The following is a 15,750-nucleotide window of genomic DNA, read 5'->3' as shown; positions in this document are numbered from 1 at the left end:
ATTGTTTGGTTGACAGGTAACAGGGTAGCCTCGGGAGTGGCAAACACGAAGTGAGGGTGTGTTTGGGTGTGTTCATCCACGTACACTGTGGATATGGTAGGTGTTCACAGAATTTAGATTACAGGAGATTTTCTTATTGAATGGTACATGCTTAGTCCTGTGCATTAGCTGTGTTCACAGACCCTTAGGGCTGAAATTCATTATATAATAAAGGGGTTTTATGAAGTGTGACTGTTTTTTGACATATCATAAATAATTCCTGCCTCAGACAAGACATGATAAGGTCTCTACTTTGTTGCTATTGTTACTCCTCTTTTTCTCAGTAAAGGCCTGGAGTCGATAAAGGTAGCTGTACTCGAGCACTGACCCAACCTGGTCTGTTTGAAAGGCTAAGCATGTATCTGGATTAACCTGCCTGTTTAATTGCCATGTGACCAGCATGTTCAAACCCATGGTTGGAACTGGAACTCTAATACTTGTTTAACAGCTAAAGCCAGATTTGGCACAGAGAGATCACGGTGTGGATTTGAAAACCAGCCTATGCTGTGATGTAGAGAGGACTCATATTTAGGGCTGTTAAACCTGGAGAATAGGAAGTACACTGCTTTCTCAGATGGACGGAGTTTCTCACTGTTCACCCTGGCCTTCTTTCTTCCTGTCAGGAAAGGCATTGATGATGAATGACATCCTGTACTGTTGGGCTATTTCTCTCTTTCTCCCTCTCTCTCTGGCTCTCACTTCCGTGCAGTGACAACAAACAAAACACCTATTACATTTCCTTCCATCCTTCTCTTTAGACAGCCTATTGTGTTGTGGTGCAACAGTGCATCTGTATAGCACGATGCCATGGAAGTCAATAGAGATCATTTAAGTTCAGCGAGATTTCTCTGCTTGTGTGTGTGTGCGTGCGCTCACAGTCTTGAATGCATACACAGGAGGAGTGAGTGGTATTAGGACAGTGTGCCCTCTGTAGCATCCTCATTAAAAGAGACACGGTTCAGTAGACAGCAAACACACAGTGGCTCACCAGTCTCTGTCCCTGTCGCTATGAGCTCATCCCATTACCTCTCATTATCCTGCTCACCCACTGTAGGTTTGGCCATAGCCACACAATACATGGTCATCAGGACCAGCACCTCACTCAGACACAGCTGGCCAATTGTCTGTTACTGTAGGCTGGGTGGGGCTTCAACCAGGAGCCAATAAGAAGCATTGATATTTTTATTCAGTCCAGCAGAGATGAATTCAGTTCTGTCATTTTGGAATCTGTTTTCTCTGACCTTCTACTGATATTCCAATGGTACATACACTTCTACTCCTTTTTGACTGACTTGTCATTTTCTCCCTGTCCATCTCTCTCAGGAGCAGTTGAAGCAGAGTGTGGATGGTGAGGAAGAGGGGCGAGACATAGACACACTGGTCCATGAGACAGACAGCCAGTATGGGACCTGGGAGACAGGACTGCGCACTGACGATAGGTGAATATATATACACACACACACACACACACACACACACGTGGCTGCTGTGGCCTGGGCCAACACCTGTGAAACATGGTGTGCTCCTGTTTTTGGTTACTAATATGCGGATCTTCATTCCTCAATATGATTACAAATTTTCCCTGAGGCTGTACCCTGGTATCAGGACATCCCGACATTGCTGGTTCTGAATGCCTCTCAAATTGTGCCGATTCATTTCTCACTCTAAATATACAATACTCGTTTGAGCTTGAAAATTAACACTGCCTGGATCGATAAGTAGTATCGAATGGGTGCACTCTATCAGGTGTTCTGCTGGCGCAGCATTGACCTTTTCGACAAAGTCACTGAGCCATGTTATATCCAGCCTTCTAAATAGGGCAAAGTGGATAGTTAGCCCCAGGAACTGATTCTCTGCTGTCCTACCATTATGGCTAATGATGGTAATCTCAACATAAATCAAATAACATTTTATTTGTCACATGCTTCGTAAACAACCGGTATAGACTAACAGTGAAATGCTGACTTATGGGCCCTTCCTAACAATGCAGAGAGAAAAAAAGGTAAATAGAAAATAATAACACTAGGAATAAATACACAATGAGTAATGATAACTTGGCCATATACACGGGGTACCAGTACAGAGTGGATGTGCAGGGGTACGAGGTAAATGAGGTAAATGTGTACATATAGGTAGGGATAAAGTGACTAGGCAACAAGATAAAACAGTAGCAGCAGCGTATGTAATGAGTTAAAAGAGCAAAAGGCTCAATGTAGATAGTCCGGTTAGCTATTGGTTAACTATTTAACTAACTATTTAGCAGTCTTATGGCTTGGGGATAAAAGCGGTTCAGGGTCCTGTTGGTTCCATACCTGCTGCATCGGTACCACTTGCCGTGCGGTAGCAGAAGGACAGTCAATAACTTCGGTGGCAGGAGTCTTTGACAATTTTTAGAGCCTTCCTCTGACACCACCTGGTATAGAGGTCCTGGATGGCAGAGAGCTCGGCCCCAGTGATGTACTGGGCAGTACGCACTACTGTCTGTTGCGCCTTCAGATGCCAAGTGGTGATGCAGCCAGTCAAGAAGCTCTCATTGCTGCAGCTGTAGAACTTTGAGGATCTGAGGGCCCATGCCAATTCTTTTCAGCCTCTTCACAACTGTGTTAGTGTGTGTGGCTCATGATAGGTCCTTAGTGACGTGGACACAGAGAATCTTGAAGTTCTCGATCTTCTCCACTACAGTCCCGTCGATGCGTGCTCGGCTCTCTGTTTCCTGTAGTCAACAATCAGCTCCTTTGTCTTGCTGACATTGAGGGAGAGTTTGTTGTCCTGGCACCACACTACCAGGTCACTGACATCTTCCCTATAGGCTGTCTCGCGATCAGGCCAGCCACAGTTGTCGTCATCAAACATAATAATGGTGTTGGAGTCGTGTGTGGCCATGCAGTCGTGGGGAACAAGGAGTACAGTAGGGAACTAAGCACGCACCCCTGAGGGGCATTCTTGTTGCGGGTCAGCGTGGTGGATGTGCGGCCCGTCAGGAAGTCCAGGATCCAGTTGCAGAGGGAGGTGTTCAGTTCTAGGGTCCTGAGCTTAATGATGAGCTTGGAGGGCACTATGGTGTTGAACACTGAGCTTTAGTCAATGTACAGCATTCTCATGTAGGTGTTCCTCTTGTCCAGGTGGGAGAGGGCAGTGTGGAGTGCAATTTAGATTGCTTCATCTGTGGATCTGTTTGGGCGATGTGTGAATTGGAGTGGGTCCAGGGTGTCTGGGATGATGGTGTTGATGTGATCCATGACCCGCTTTTCAAAGCATTTCATGGCTACAGATGTGAGTGGTATGGGGCAAAAATCCTTTAGATAGTCCATGTGCCCAAGAACATCAAGGTAACCTATGGTGGTCTGCTTGAAACATGTAGGTATTACAGACTGGGTCAGGGAGAGGTTGAAAACTAGCTAGCTGGTCAGCGCAAGCTCTGAGTAAGTGTCCTGGTAATCCGTCTGGCCCTGCGGCCTTGTGAATGTAAACCTGTTTAAAGGTATTACTCACATTAGCTACGGAGAGCTAGATCACAAAGTCATCCGGAACAGCTGGTGCTCTCATGCATGGTTCAGTCTTGCTTTCCTCAAAGCGATAATAAAGGAATTTAGCTTGTCTGGTAGGCTCATGTCACTGGGCAACTCGCGGCTAGGTTTCCCTTTGTAATCCATGATAGTTTGCAAGCCCTGCCACGTCCAACAAGTGTCAGAAATGGCATAGTAGGATTCGAATTTAGTCCTATATTGACGTTTTGACTGTTTGATGGCTCGGGGGGGGTCGTAGCGTGATTTCTTATTAGCGTCCGAATTAGTGTCCCGTGGCGCCTTTAGCTCAGTGCAGATGTTGCCTGTAATCCATGGCTTCTGGTTGGGATATGTACATACGGTCACTGTGGGGACCAGTCTTTGTTAGCAAAACAGTCCTGTAGTTTAGCATTCACTTCATTGGACCACTTTCATATTTAGCGCGTTACTGGTACTTCCTGTTTTTCGTTTTTGCTTGTAAGCAGGAATCAGGAGGATAGAGTTATGGTCAGATTTGCCAGATGGAGGGCGAGGAAGATGCGTTTCTGTGTGTGGAGTAAAGGTGATCTAGAATTATTATTTTTTTAATTCGACTCTAGTTGCACAGGTCAAAAGCTGTTCAAAATTATGTAACACGGATTTCAGTTTCCCTGCATTAAAGTCAACGGCCACTAGGAACGCTGCCTCTGGATGTTCATTTTCTTACTTGCTAATGGCGGTATACAGCTCGTTGAGTGCCGTCTTAGTGCCAGCGTCGGTTTGTGGTGGTAAATAGACAGCTACGAAAAAGATGGATGAGAACTCTCTCGGTAAATAGTATATCATAAGGTATACTAACTCCGGTGAGCAAAACCTCAAGACTTCCTTAACATTAGAGATTGTGCACCAGCTGTTGCATATAACACCCACAAGCTTCTCTTTCAAGTCTCAGGCACAGTTACTGATATTGAAATAAACAGATACTATGGTATCTATAGGTACTAACTGTACAGATACAATACCATCCCAGCCCTCCTGACACTGTGTGGTCAAGGAGCAGTAGCTCACTGAAACCTGCTTTACTTTACACCAGCTCTCAAAATAGTCTGAGTCTCTCTCAGCAGGCTGGCGTACCACTGACCTCCTGTGGCCAGGAGAAGGTATCACAGCAACAAACTTCACACAGGTTGAAAATCAGGATAATGTTTTGTAGAAATGAATGGATGCTGTAAGAGTTTCAGATAAGATACGATATACGTCACTATTATAATGCAGTGGGTCATTGTCATATGAATCCAACTCTCTGGATGGAATAATCACCAAATAGTATGGTCATGTACATTATTGTGACTCATCAGTGTTTGCTACCTTCATTCTGAAATGAGGAGCTTGTGGTCAAGTGGAGCAAGAGTCTGCCCGGTCATCCATTGTGTCTTCCAGTACATCCTCTATGAAATCTGATGCCCCTGCCTACAGTAAACCCAGACAGGAGAATATGACTCAGCCACACAGAGCTAGTAGACACTGTACCTGTCACGTTGTTCTCTCAGCGGCAATGGCTGCATATAATAAAGACTTTTAGGAAGGTAGCCTAAAGTACTAGTCACGTCTGTCCTTCCTGTAGCCTGACTCCTGCCACGCCCACCTCAGACAGCAACCTCAGCCAGTCGCCTAGGAAACCCATTCCGCCCCACACACCAGGGGAACATGCCCCACACAGCGACCTGGACACTCCAGATGGCTTCTCCCCCTCGGTCCAGCCCGAGATGCAACTACTCCCCTTCCCTGAGGTAAGACTGACACCAACTTTTTAAAAGGACGTATCAGTGTAACAGTCAGATTTGCTTCTCGTGTGTTTATCTGTTTCTCCCTCTCTCCAGGCCTCCACCATCCTGCTGGACTCCAGTGCTCTGCGCTCCAGGGTGCAGCTGAGTAAGATGCGGGGGCCACGTTCGCGCCCCTCCAGGGTGGCTCGTCAGACTGCTGCTATGTCTGTACACCTTGAGGGACAGACCGCACCCACTGAGGACTGGCGCTCCCGAGACTCAACAGGTCAGGCTAGGACTCTGTTCTCATGTAGACACTCTGTCATATCTCCAGGGCATAAAATGAACACCCACCACTCACCAAATGCGGGTAGATTTTTGTATTGGCGGGTAGGAATGTCTATTTCACCAGCCACGTTGGTTTCATATCTGCTAATCGCACAAAGAAATTTGAATCCTATATCCCACCTTCCGCAGCAACACTGCCTGTTTTTTGGCTATTTACATTTTTGTTCTAATTTGTTTGTTCTTCGATGTTAGTTTGAGTTTGCTTTAACTGTTAGCTAGTCAGATTCAAAATCTTAGACACACGTGACACCACTTATGTGGCCATGTTACCACGGTAACCTGCCGCCCTTAAAGGGGCAGCTGAACATTTGTCTCGTGGTGAAATTTCTGTTAAAAGGCTCGGGTCACAAAAAACGAAAAGAAATTGAGCAATATAACAACACATTACTTCTTACTAATACAGTCCTTTTTTTTGAAACATTACAAAGCATGGTCATTTTTATATAATTATGGCAACAACAACAACAAAATTGGCTCATGGCTCCATATTAACGCTTTTCCTCTTGTCCGGGACAAGTTTAAAAAAACATTTTTTTTTAAAGATGCCTGACAAGAAGAATATAGATTTGACTCGTCCGAAACGTGGCACAAATCACAATATCATACAGAAAGGCCAACATTGGAATAATATTCAAATCTATTTTTCATGTACATCAATAAAGGCCTAAGTGCTACAGCCTCATGTCCAGACTGATGCTGACATGAGGGAGGTGCCAAACTTTAATGAGACTTTTAATGACATAAATATAGGCTAAACGCCAGTCATGCTTGACACATAATGGAGGATAATTAAAATGAACATCTAATGGGCTGTTGACCCGATGCACGGTTTATTTACATCAAATGATCACAAGACGGGAGAGTGAAAGACCTGTTGATCACCGCACATCACCCACCTTGAGTCTGAGTGGAGGCAGTCAGCATTTTGAAACTATTTAACCATAAAACGTTCAGGTTTTAAACAATTAAGTTTATGTAATTTTATTAAGCATGTCTTGCCTTGTTTCAAAGTAGCCTAACCAAAATACGACCATAGGAATGTTGAGGGAATTATTTTATAAACACTCAATATGACATTGAAACCTGATTTATTTTTTTCATGTTCTATTGGTTTTCAAATCAACTTTATTTCATTGTCCTGCAGCCAAAGGCTAGTCATATTAGCATCCATGCTAGTTGATGCATCTTTAGATCTCTCCTCTTATATTTCTAACCGATATTTTCATCTCTGTCACATGAAACTGCTAATGCGTGCGTTGCGCTTTTGAGAATGGTCTTTTCCCGTTAATTGCATTTGGTAACATTTTGGCATAGCCTCTAGCTATGTGCGCATTTTTGAGCTTTTAATATGAAGACATACAACTTTTTTAACATTTTAAGCAAAAATTTGTTGCATCAGCCTTATTGCTTTTTTAATGGGCAGTGGTTGTATGAATTTTGGATCTGTCGTCCCAGAACTGTCCCAGAGTCTGTTTTAAACCGCAGACTAGTCTTTGGACCCATTCCGAAATGGACCTGGGGCTTTCCCACCCAGACCCGATATGCATAAATAAAAAATTATAATATAGAGAGAGAACCGTGCCCAAGGACAACTAGACCCGTTCCGTATAGACCTGGTCGGACCCAGACCGGGTCCAATTCGATTGAGGGAAGCAGTAGAAAAGTCATTTTTTTAAACTACTTTATTAACCGGAGCTGATACAGCGCGAGAGGAGGGAGAGGGGTGCCTCTCTAGCAGGCGGGGGAGGGGCCATACTGTGAGCAAGTGACATGAGGGAGGACAAGAGACAGCAATCAACCAAGCCAACTCGCGCTGTAGTAGACTAATAGCTGCCATAGCTAGATTATTAATCATCAAATATGATTACAGAGTACCTGTCTTGGACTGAATCAAACCGGAACAAGAAGCTAGCTAACGTTAGCTAGCTAGGCTAACTAATGCTGCAGTGCATGTGCTTTCTCATCCTACAGTTACAAACAGGGGAGCCGCCAGGGATTTTGGGCCCCATGAAAAGATATCACATTGGGCCCCACCACCACAGCCCACACCAACCCTGCACAATTGCTGTAACCACACATCTCCAGAACCCAATCGACCCATTCAAAGCTTTAAATAACTCTACCTTTTGCAGGCTTGCAACTCTCTTGTAGTCCAATATTTACTGTACGATATTTACTGACAGTGAGCTGTGAAAATATAACATTGTGCAGACATGCATGCAACGTTCTGTGGAATTCACTATTTGATGCAAGACTGATACACTCTATAAGAAATGTGCTAAAGGCCATTTTGAACATTAATGAATAATTTAAAATAAATAACATAAATATACATTAACCTCTTCAATTAAAATAAATTAACATAACTAACAAAATAATAAAATCAGCATCAGATTTTTGAACTAAGTATACATACCAACTAGAAAATAAGCAGCTGTAAAAGTGGAAATGGAAAACAAAATGGAAATGAAAAGGCCTGATGGTGGCGCTAGAGGAAAGGTCAAGTGGTCACCAAATCAATAGGTTTCTCCACTTGGGGTCTTGATTGTGCACAACAATTTTTATGGCAATCCAGCCATTATTTTGAGATATATCTTGTTCTCAGTCTTGTTCTCAGCCTGTGGGCATCATGTGTGTAGTGATTCAATATCCATAGCCATGCCATTTAACAGTCATCACTGGCCCTTGCTCAGCCTTACTCACCAAGAGCCCAGCGCCAAGCCTTCTTGCTAGCAAAGTCACTGATCAAGTCTTTGAAGTCCAGCTTTCTAACTAACTGACTTTCAATGGACAGGATGGCTTGACTGCAAAGGCTGTCCGGGGACATAGTGGACCTCAAGTAGTTTATCAGTTTTAGCTTACTGAAAGCTCTCTCGCCACCAGAAACGGTCAGTGTGCAAAATATATGTAAAGCAACTCACACTTCTCCAAAAATGCTTTGCAGCTGCATCTTACAAATTGCATTCAGGAGACTAAGAGGGGACAAGTTAGGGGGGAAGGTTGAAACTCAGGTGTAAGATCTCTAGAATACTTCATGATCAGTGGTTGGCACACAGAAGAGACTTTATCAGACTAATCTGCCCAACTTTCAGAACAGCAGAAAATGATTCTACAATTTGTGCAGTGGTGTGGAACCTAGTGTCCAAGTCACTTATGATGTTGTCCACAGTAAAAAACACTGTTCTGAAACACTGTTGCTGCACTGTCCTGAGCTGTCTCCTCTTGAGAGGTCTCATCATGGAATCTCTTCCTTTTCCTCTGGCGGCTGTGTTCCTTGCTAAATTGAGTTGTAACATCCATTTGTGTTGCAATCAGTGTTGCCTCAGACAGGAGAGACTCCCATCCATCTCTAAGAGCCTGCATCTCTTCCTTTAAGGCTCTGATATTGGCTGCCTCTGTGTCAAGTGAGCTTTTTCCTGACTGGAGAATCACATTCCTGTCCTCAATGCATTGCAGTACCTGCAATTATGCCAACTGACATGTCATTCAACACAATGCTGCTCACCTCCTTCTACAGTTGGGAGTAGGGCTGGTTCAGGGGGATGGGGATGGGGAGACAAGGCTGCTGAGCCTGAAGCTGCATCTGTTGGGCCTGGCACCAGGCAGGGGGAGGGACAGGGACAACTGATTTAGAATGAATAGCCTGCTAAAAGTTTGCCTGCATTGATTAAAATGTCAACTAAAAGAGGAGCGAAATGTAAACACAGAATTTTCTGAGAAGATATTAAGTAACTTATGCTAGGGGAGCAAAATTAGCCTATTTCACTATGGACTAAGCTAACAGGTTCATTTCCACCACTCACGGACTACACCCACCTTCCTTTGTGAAAAATTTGGTGACATACTGTCGCCCTTTCTTTTCTCTCTCCTGTCTTTCTTTTCGTTTTTGGAAGCCATATTTTTCTTTAGGAAGCTGAGACATGATGCTCCACCGGCACTCCTCACTCGCAATTCACTGCTAGCAAGTACCGTTCGCGCCTGGCTTGGGGTCAGGACCGAACCATTTCATGTAAATAGACAAGTCATTTAAAATTATACATACCCGTGACAATCATATCCGATCCGACCCAGACCCGTGATATTATTTATAATTCTGGATCCGGACCGGGTCTCGGGTATTCGGATACAGGTGGATCCGTGAAGACCTCTACCATAGACATATTTTTTTTATCCTCTAAGGGACAACGGGACACCCTTAATTTTGAGCCCTGAATGGAATTATTTTAAGAGACATAAAAACTATTTGGTTGTAATTGTAAAGTTTCAATATTTTATAGGCTATGAAGGGTGGCTCACCACCTCCCAGGAGAGCTGTATTTTGAGACGGGCTTAAATATGCAGAGTGTAGCCTTTGTTTGATTCTCTATGGTAAAAAAATATATGTATTTTATTTTGTAAAGTGGTTCCTTGCATCATACGATTATATAAAAATCGTATGTGTTGCATGTGTTGCATACCTTTTGTGTTGCATACCTTTTAATTTCAAGCCCTGTGGCTGGTAAGAAATCTGAGTGGCTAGTAGATTTTTCTCTTTCTGGTGTACCAAAAAGTACATTTTAGGTTTCTCTCTCTATCCAGTACCTTTCTCCCGCACACCTTTTAGTATGGATTGAGTCGACCAGTTAGACTGGATGTTCTTAGATAGTCAAAGATCTGGTAGACTTCTGAATAACCTTCTATTTGTTATGAGTGTGAAATGATGTACTCAGAGAGTGTGTTGTCCTCCACAGAGGACAACATTGAGTTTTCCAAGCAGGAGGACTCAGACTCTGAGGAGCAGGAGAGAGGAGTAGACCCCCGCTCTGCTGCTGCCTCCTCCCAGCCCCAGAGAGTCGCCCTCTTTCCTGGGATGGACCCCTCCGCTCTCAAGGTGAGCCTCCCCAAGAGAAACAGATGTTGTGTGGAAAGCAAAGAGTTGACCAGGAGTGTAATGTAATGTTGTCACTCATTCTGCTGTGAAAAATTGGCCTTTGATATGTTCTCTTGCTGGTTTCTCCCTCTGTTTGGCAGGCCCAGCTCAAGAAGAGAGGAGACTCTGACAATCAGACAGACGGAGCCGCCCCATCTCCCTCCCAGCTGTCCCGTTCTCCTAAATCCCCCTTCCTGCCCCAGGCGTCCCGTGTGCTGCCCCCCTCTGGAGGGAAAGAAAATGGGTAAGATGGTGACCCTGTCTCTTCCCTCTGTTCAGCCTGGATCTAATAACCCAAACCAGGGATTGTTGAGATAGTCAGACCAGAAGTATGTACCATTTGTAATGATTGTGCCTACTTTTGTCTGTCTGTGTCTTAGGGAGGAGGCCTCACCACAGTGGCTGAGAGAACTGAAGTCTAAGAAGCGCTCGAGTCAGTATGAAAATGACAGCTAAGTGTGAATGAGCAGGTAAGCTCTTCCCACAAATGTTCCTCACATGGTGAATCATTCTTATCTACTTTTAGGGTACTTGTGCCCTAGGCAATAGACGTGACATTTTTCCACAAATTTCAGAATTAGACAATAATATTAAAGTGTGTCTGTTTTGCAAATAAATAACCCTAAAAGGCTTATGGTTTGTTTCTGTTTGCATCCTCCCTGTGTAGGTTGCCTTAACTGAATAATCTGGTGGAGAATTGGAGACAGAAGCCTTAACCTTTGACCCTGAGAAGATGGAAACTCTGCTGCTGACATTGTAATTTGTCATCTGTTTGTTCATTTTATCTGTTCTCTTCCTGCCCGGGTCACATACATGTGCATGGTGCCTTTTTGCAGACAACCTCGGTCTTATGGATGAAACGACCCAGGTTAAATATCTGGCTGCTCGGCTCCGTTTGTCCATTTCCTTTGCATAGAGCCACTTTACCCTCTCACCTGACGGGAGAATACAAAAGGGGGGAAACCCTTTCTCTCCTGTCAGGTTGCATTTCAGGACTGGTTAAACTTGTGGGACCACACGCCTCTTAACCTGGAAGTGCTTCAATAAGCTGGAGGACAGTCTAGTACCTCCACAAGATATAAATGTATTTCTTTTTTTAAATGTATTTTTCAGGTTTGTCTACGCGTTACATTTCTATGTGTATCTATCAGTCAGGGGGTGTTGGTAATAGTCAACATAGGATAACATTTCTGATTTTATTTTTTGTCATTGATCATAAAGAACAAAACACTGCTGAACTAATGTTCAGCCAGGCTGTATATTATGTGTTAGTAATAAATATGGTATCTAATCATGAAATATTATATTTGTATTGTTGCTAATTTGACAGATGAATCATAACATGTCCGAGTGTTTAGTTTTGTACGGAGATCATTGCAAGTATCACTACAGCAGAGGCTCCCAAGCCCATTCCTCTGATGAACTGACTGGGGATCTGTTGTGTTGACCTTCTAACTGATGGGTGAAATGCTGTGGGTTCAGTCTCTTTTCAATCATCATGTCTGAATATCTGTTTCTACTGGTGTTTGTATTTCTTAAGGATCCCCATTAGCTGCTGCCAAGGCAGTTATATACAATTAAAAAATAACACTTTTCGCAACACATTGTGTTCCCTCAGGCCACTACTCTACTAACACATATCTACAATACAACATCCATGTGTACGTGTGTGTGTGGAGTGCATGTGGGGTGGAAAAGGGGAGGAGAAGGGTTAATCACATTGGAGGGCTCAATTACACTCCTACACACACACACACAAATCAGTCTGTTCTTCCTCCCTTTACCTTCACTTACCTCTTCAGTGTAAGATCAAATGATTGTGTGTAATAGTGATGGCTGAGTGTGTAAGGAAAATATGATGGATGAGTGTGTACGGATTGCAAGGAAAATGGTCTAACTGTATGTGTTACCAATGAGCCATACATTCAATGTGCACTCCCTGGGTTCTGTTTTATCAGGATGTCTGCAACATCTCCCATTTAGAGAGAGATTTTACCCACCTATTCTTTTATCACTACATCACTGTTGACAACATGTATGTTGACCATGTTAGCCATGCTGCACTGTCCCACTACTTCCATTAAGCACTTTGTCAGTTAATGCACTACAGCACTGACCTGTGCACTGGCTATTCTGTTATACGTCCCACCTTCCACATGTTCATAGACCGATGTTGGAATGCTAATGGAATGAAAGCGAATGTGTTGATTGGATCTTTGGAGTCGTCGTCCCTATGGTGTCCATGGCGTTTGACTTTGTCATGACTTGTCAGTTTGAGGGTTTATTTTTTTCTCATTTTATTTTTTAAAATAAAATATGTATATTACATTGTTTTAATGCCAGTGTCCAAAATTGTAACTTCTTAATAAAATGTACTGAGTTGAGCTTCTCACTTTGATGTAATTATTGGGATAAATGTTACTTCTGCATTTCAGCTCAGACCCACTCTGCAGTATTAGCAAGTTCAATTGGTGTGTCTATTTATGGTGTGGGGTATAACAGAGGTAGATAGTGTTTGGTGTGGGGTATAACAGAGGTCGATAGTGTTTGGTGTGGGGTATAACAGAGGTCGATAGTGTTTGGTGTGGGGTATAACAGAGGTCGATAGTGTTTGGTGTGGGGTATAACAGAGGTCGATAGTGTTTGGTGTACCGGGTATAACAGAGGTCGATAGTGTTTGGTGTACCGGGTATAACAGAGGTCGATAGTGTTTGGTGTACCGGGTATAACAGAGGTCGATACTGTTTCGTGTAGGGAAGTATAGGAGAGGTAGTTTCTTTTGGTGTGGGGCGGTATAAGAGAGATGGAGGGTCAAGGTTTGGTAAATGAAGTATTCAAAACTTTAACACCTGCACTTTCCATGACAGACTGACCCGGTGAATTCAGGTGAAAGCTATGATCCCTTATTGTCACCTGTTAAATCCACTTCAATCAGTGTAAAAATTTAAAAAAATGTATCCATGCTTTTGACATTTCTAGGTTAGACTACTGCAATGCTCTACTTTCTGGCTACTCGGATAAAGCACTAAATAAAACTTCAGTTAATGCTAAACACGGCTGCTAGAATCTTGACTAGAACCAAAAAAATTTATCATACTACTTCAGTGCTAGCCTCTACACTGGCTTCCTGTTAAGGCTAGGGCTGATTTCAAGGTTTTACTGCTAACCTACAAAGCATTACATGGGCTTGCTCCTACCTATCTTTCCGATTTGGTCCTGCCGTACATACCTACATGTACACTACAGTTACAAGACGCAGGCCTCCTTACTGTCCCTAGAATTTCTAAGCAAACATTTTTATGGAATGGTCTGCCTATCCATGTGAGAGATGCAGACTCGGCCTCGACCTTTAAGTCTTTATTGAAGACTTATCTCTTCAGTAGGTCCTATGATTGAGTGTAGTCTAGCCCAGGAGTGTGAAGGTGAACAGAAAGGCACTGGAGCAACGAACTGCCCTTGTCTGCCTGGCCGGTTCCCCTCTCTCCACTGGGATTCTCTGCCTCAAACCCTATTACAGGGGCTGAGTCACTGGCTTACTGGTGCTCTTCCATGCCGTCCCTAGGAGGGGTGCGCCACTTGAGTATGTTGAGTCACTGACGTGATCTTCCCGTTCGGGTTTGTGCCGTGGGGGAGATCTTTGTGGGCTATTCTCGGGCTTGTTTCAGGATAGTAAGTTGGTGGTTGAAGATATCCCTCTTGTGGTGTGGGGACTGTGCTTTGGCAAAGTGGGTGGGGTAGTTTGTGTGGGGGGGCTAGGATCAGACTGTTATATCTGGAGTACTTCTCCTGTCTTGTCCTGTGGGAATTAATCCCCCCCCCCCCCCCCCCCCCCGGTCATGCTGTTGCTCCAGTTTCAACTGTTCTGCCTGGAACCCGGACCTCTTCACCGGACGTGCTACCTTGTCCCAGACCGGATGTTTTCAACTCTCTAGAGACAGCAGGTGCGGTAGAGATACTCTGAATGATCAGCTATGAAAAGCCAAATGACATTTACTCCTGAGGTGCTGACCTGTTGCACCCTCTACAACCATTGTGATTATTATTATCTGACCCTGCTGGTCATCTATGAACATTTTAACATCTTGGCCATGTTCTGTTATTATCTCCACCCGGCACAGCCAGAAGAGGACTGGCCACCCTTCATAGCCTGGTTCCTCTCCAGGTTTCTTCCTAGGTTCTGGCCTTTCTAGGGAGTTTTTCCTAGCCACCATGCTTCTACACCTGCATTGCTTGCTGTTTGGGGTTTTAGTCTGGGTTTCTGTACAGCACTTTGTGACATCAGCTGATGATTGATTGATAGACGAAGGGGAGGAGACAGGTTGAAGAAGGATTTTTAAGCCTTAAGACATGGATTGTGCACCATTCAGAGGGTGAATGGGCAAGACAAAATATTTAAGTGCCTTTGAATGGGGTATGGTAGTAGGTGCCAGGCGCACCGGTTTTTGTCAAGAACTGCAACGCTGCTGGATTTTTCACCCTCAAGTTTGGTATGTGTATCAAGAATGGTCCACCACCCAAAGGACATCCAGCCAACAACTGTAAGCATTGGAGTCAACATGGGCCAGCATCCCTGTGGAAGGCTTTCGACACTTTCTAGAGTCCATGCCCCGACGAATTGAGGCTGTTCTGAGGGCAAAAGGGGAGGGGGTGCAACTCAGTATTAGGAAGGTACACTCAGTGTATGACGTCAACAGGATATAGTGAAAGGACGTCAACGTTAGGTTCGTTTTTGGTGAATGGTTTGGTTCCCCATTGTGAGTTTGGTGATGTTATTGGGGAGACTGGTGAAGAGGTTCGGTTATGTCTAGACTGCTGGGTGTGGTTAGAGTGTATGCGTGGGAGAGGTGTGAGCGTGTGTACCCATTTGTGCTGAGTGGGGCTGTTTGCTGAATCCTCTTGGCTCCCTCTCTGTGTGCCCACACACCACGCACTGGCAGCCAGGCAGACGGGCAGGGGAGCGTGTGCCAACACATCTGCCTATTGAGAGGCAGCGTTATGGACACAATGTGAGCGACAGACTTGCTGTATCAACAGCTCCCCCTTTTCTGCTGTTGTGGCCAGAAATAAACCATAAATACCCCCCCCTGCCCTCCAACGGCTCAACCCCAAACACCAAGTGACAGAGAGAGAGAGAGGCTACCAATAACACAGCAGGCATATCCAGGTAAAAACAGCTTGGTTCTGCACAGCAGGAAAACCAGGG

At 44.3% G+C, this 15,750-nt stretch overlaps 1 protein-coding gene across 1 annotated transcript in view; it reads left to right on the top strand.

Annotated features, from left to right (window-relative positions):
- Positions 1-12,939, top strand: part of si:ch73-138n13.1 (inner centromere protein) — a 33,122-nt gene extending 20,183 nt beyond the window's left edge. Inside the window, exons 6-12 of the mRNA XM_039013936.1 lie at positions 1,363-1,478; positions 5,149-5,314; positions 5,405-5,576; positions 10,369-10,508; positions 10,649-10,791; positions 10,928-11,017; positions 11,215-12,939. Coding sequence (XP_038869864.1) covers positions 1,363-1,478; positions 5,149-5,314; positions 5,405-5,576; positions 10,369-10,508; positions 10,649-10,791; positions 10,928-11,003 — 813 coding nt within the window. The 3' untranslated portion in view covers positions 11,004-11,017; positions 11,215-12,939. The remainder of the gene's footprint in view (positions 1-1,362; positions 1,479-5,148; positions 5,315-5,404; positions 5,577-10,368; positions 10,509-10,648; positions 10,792-10,927; positions 11,018-11,214) is intronic.
- The last annotated feature ends 2,811 nt before the right edge of the window (positions 12,940-15,750 follow it).

The sequence above is a fragment of the Salvelinus namaycush genome, chromosome 18 (genome assembly GCF_016432855.1).
Source record: "Salvelinus namaycush isolate Seneca chromosome 18, SaNama_1.0, whole genome shotgun sequence".
In the NCBI taxonomy this organism is placed as follows: domain Eukaryota; kingdom Metazoa; phylum Chordata; class Actinopteri; order Salmoniformes; family Salmonidae; genus Salvelinus; species Salvelinus namaycush.
Note: the sequence above shows the minus strand (reverse complement) of the source record. Positions and strands in the feature narration are given on the sequence as shown.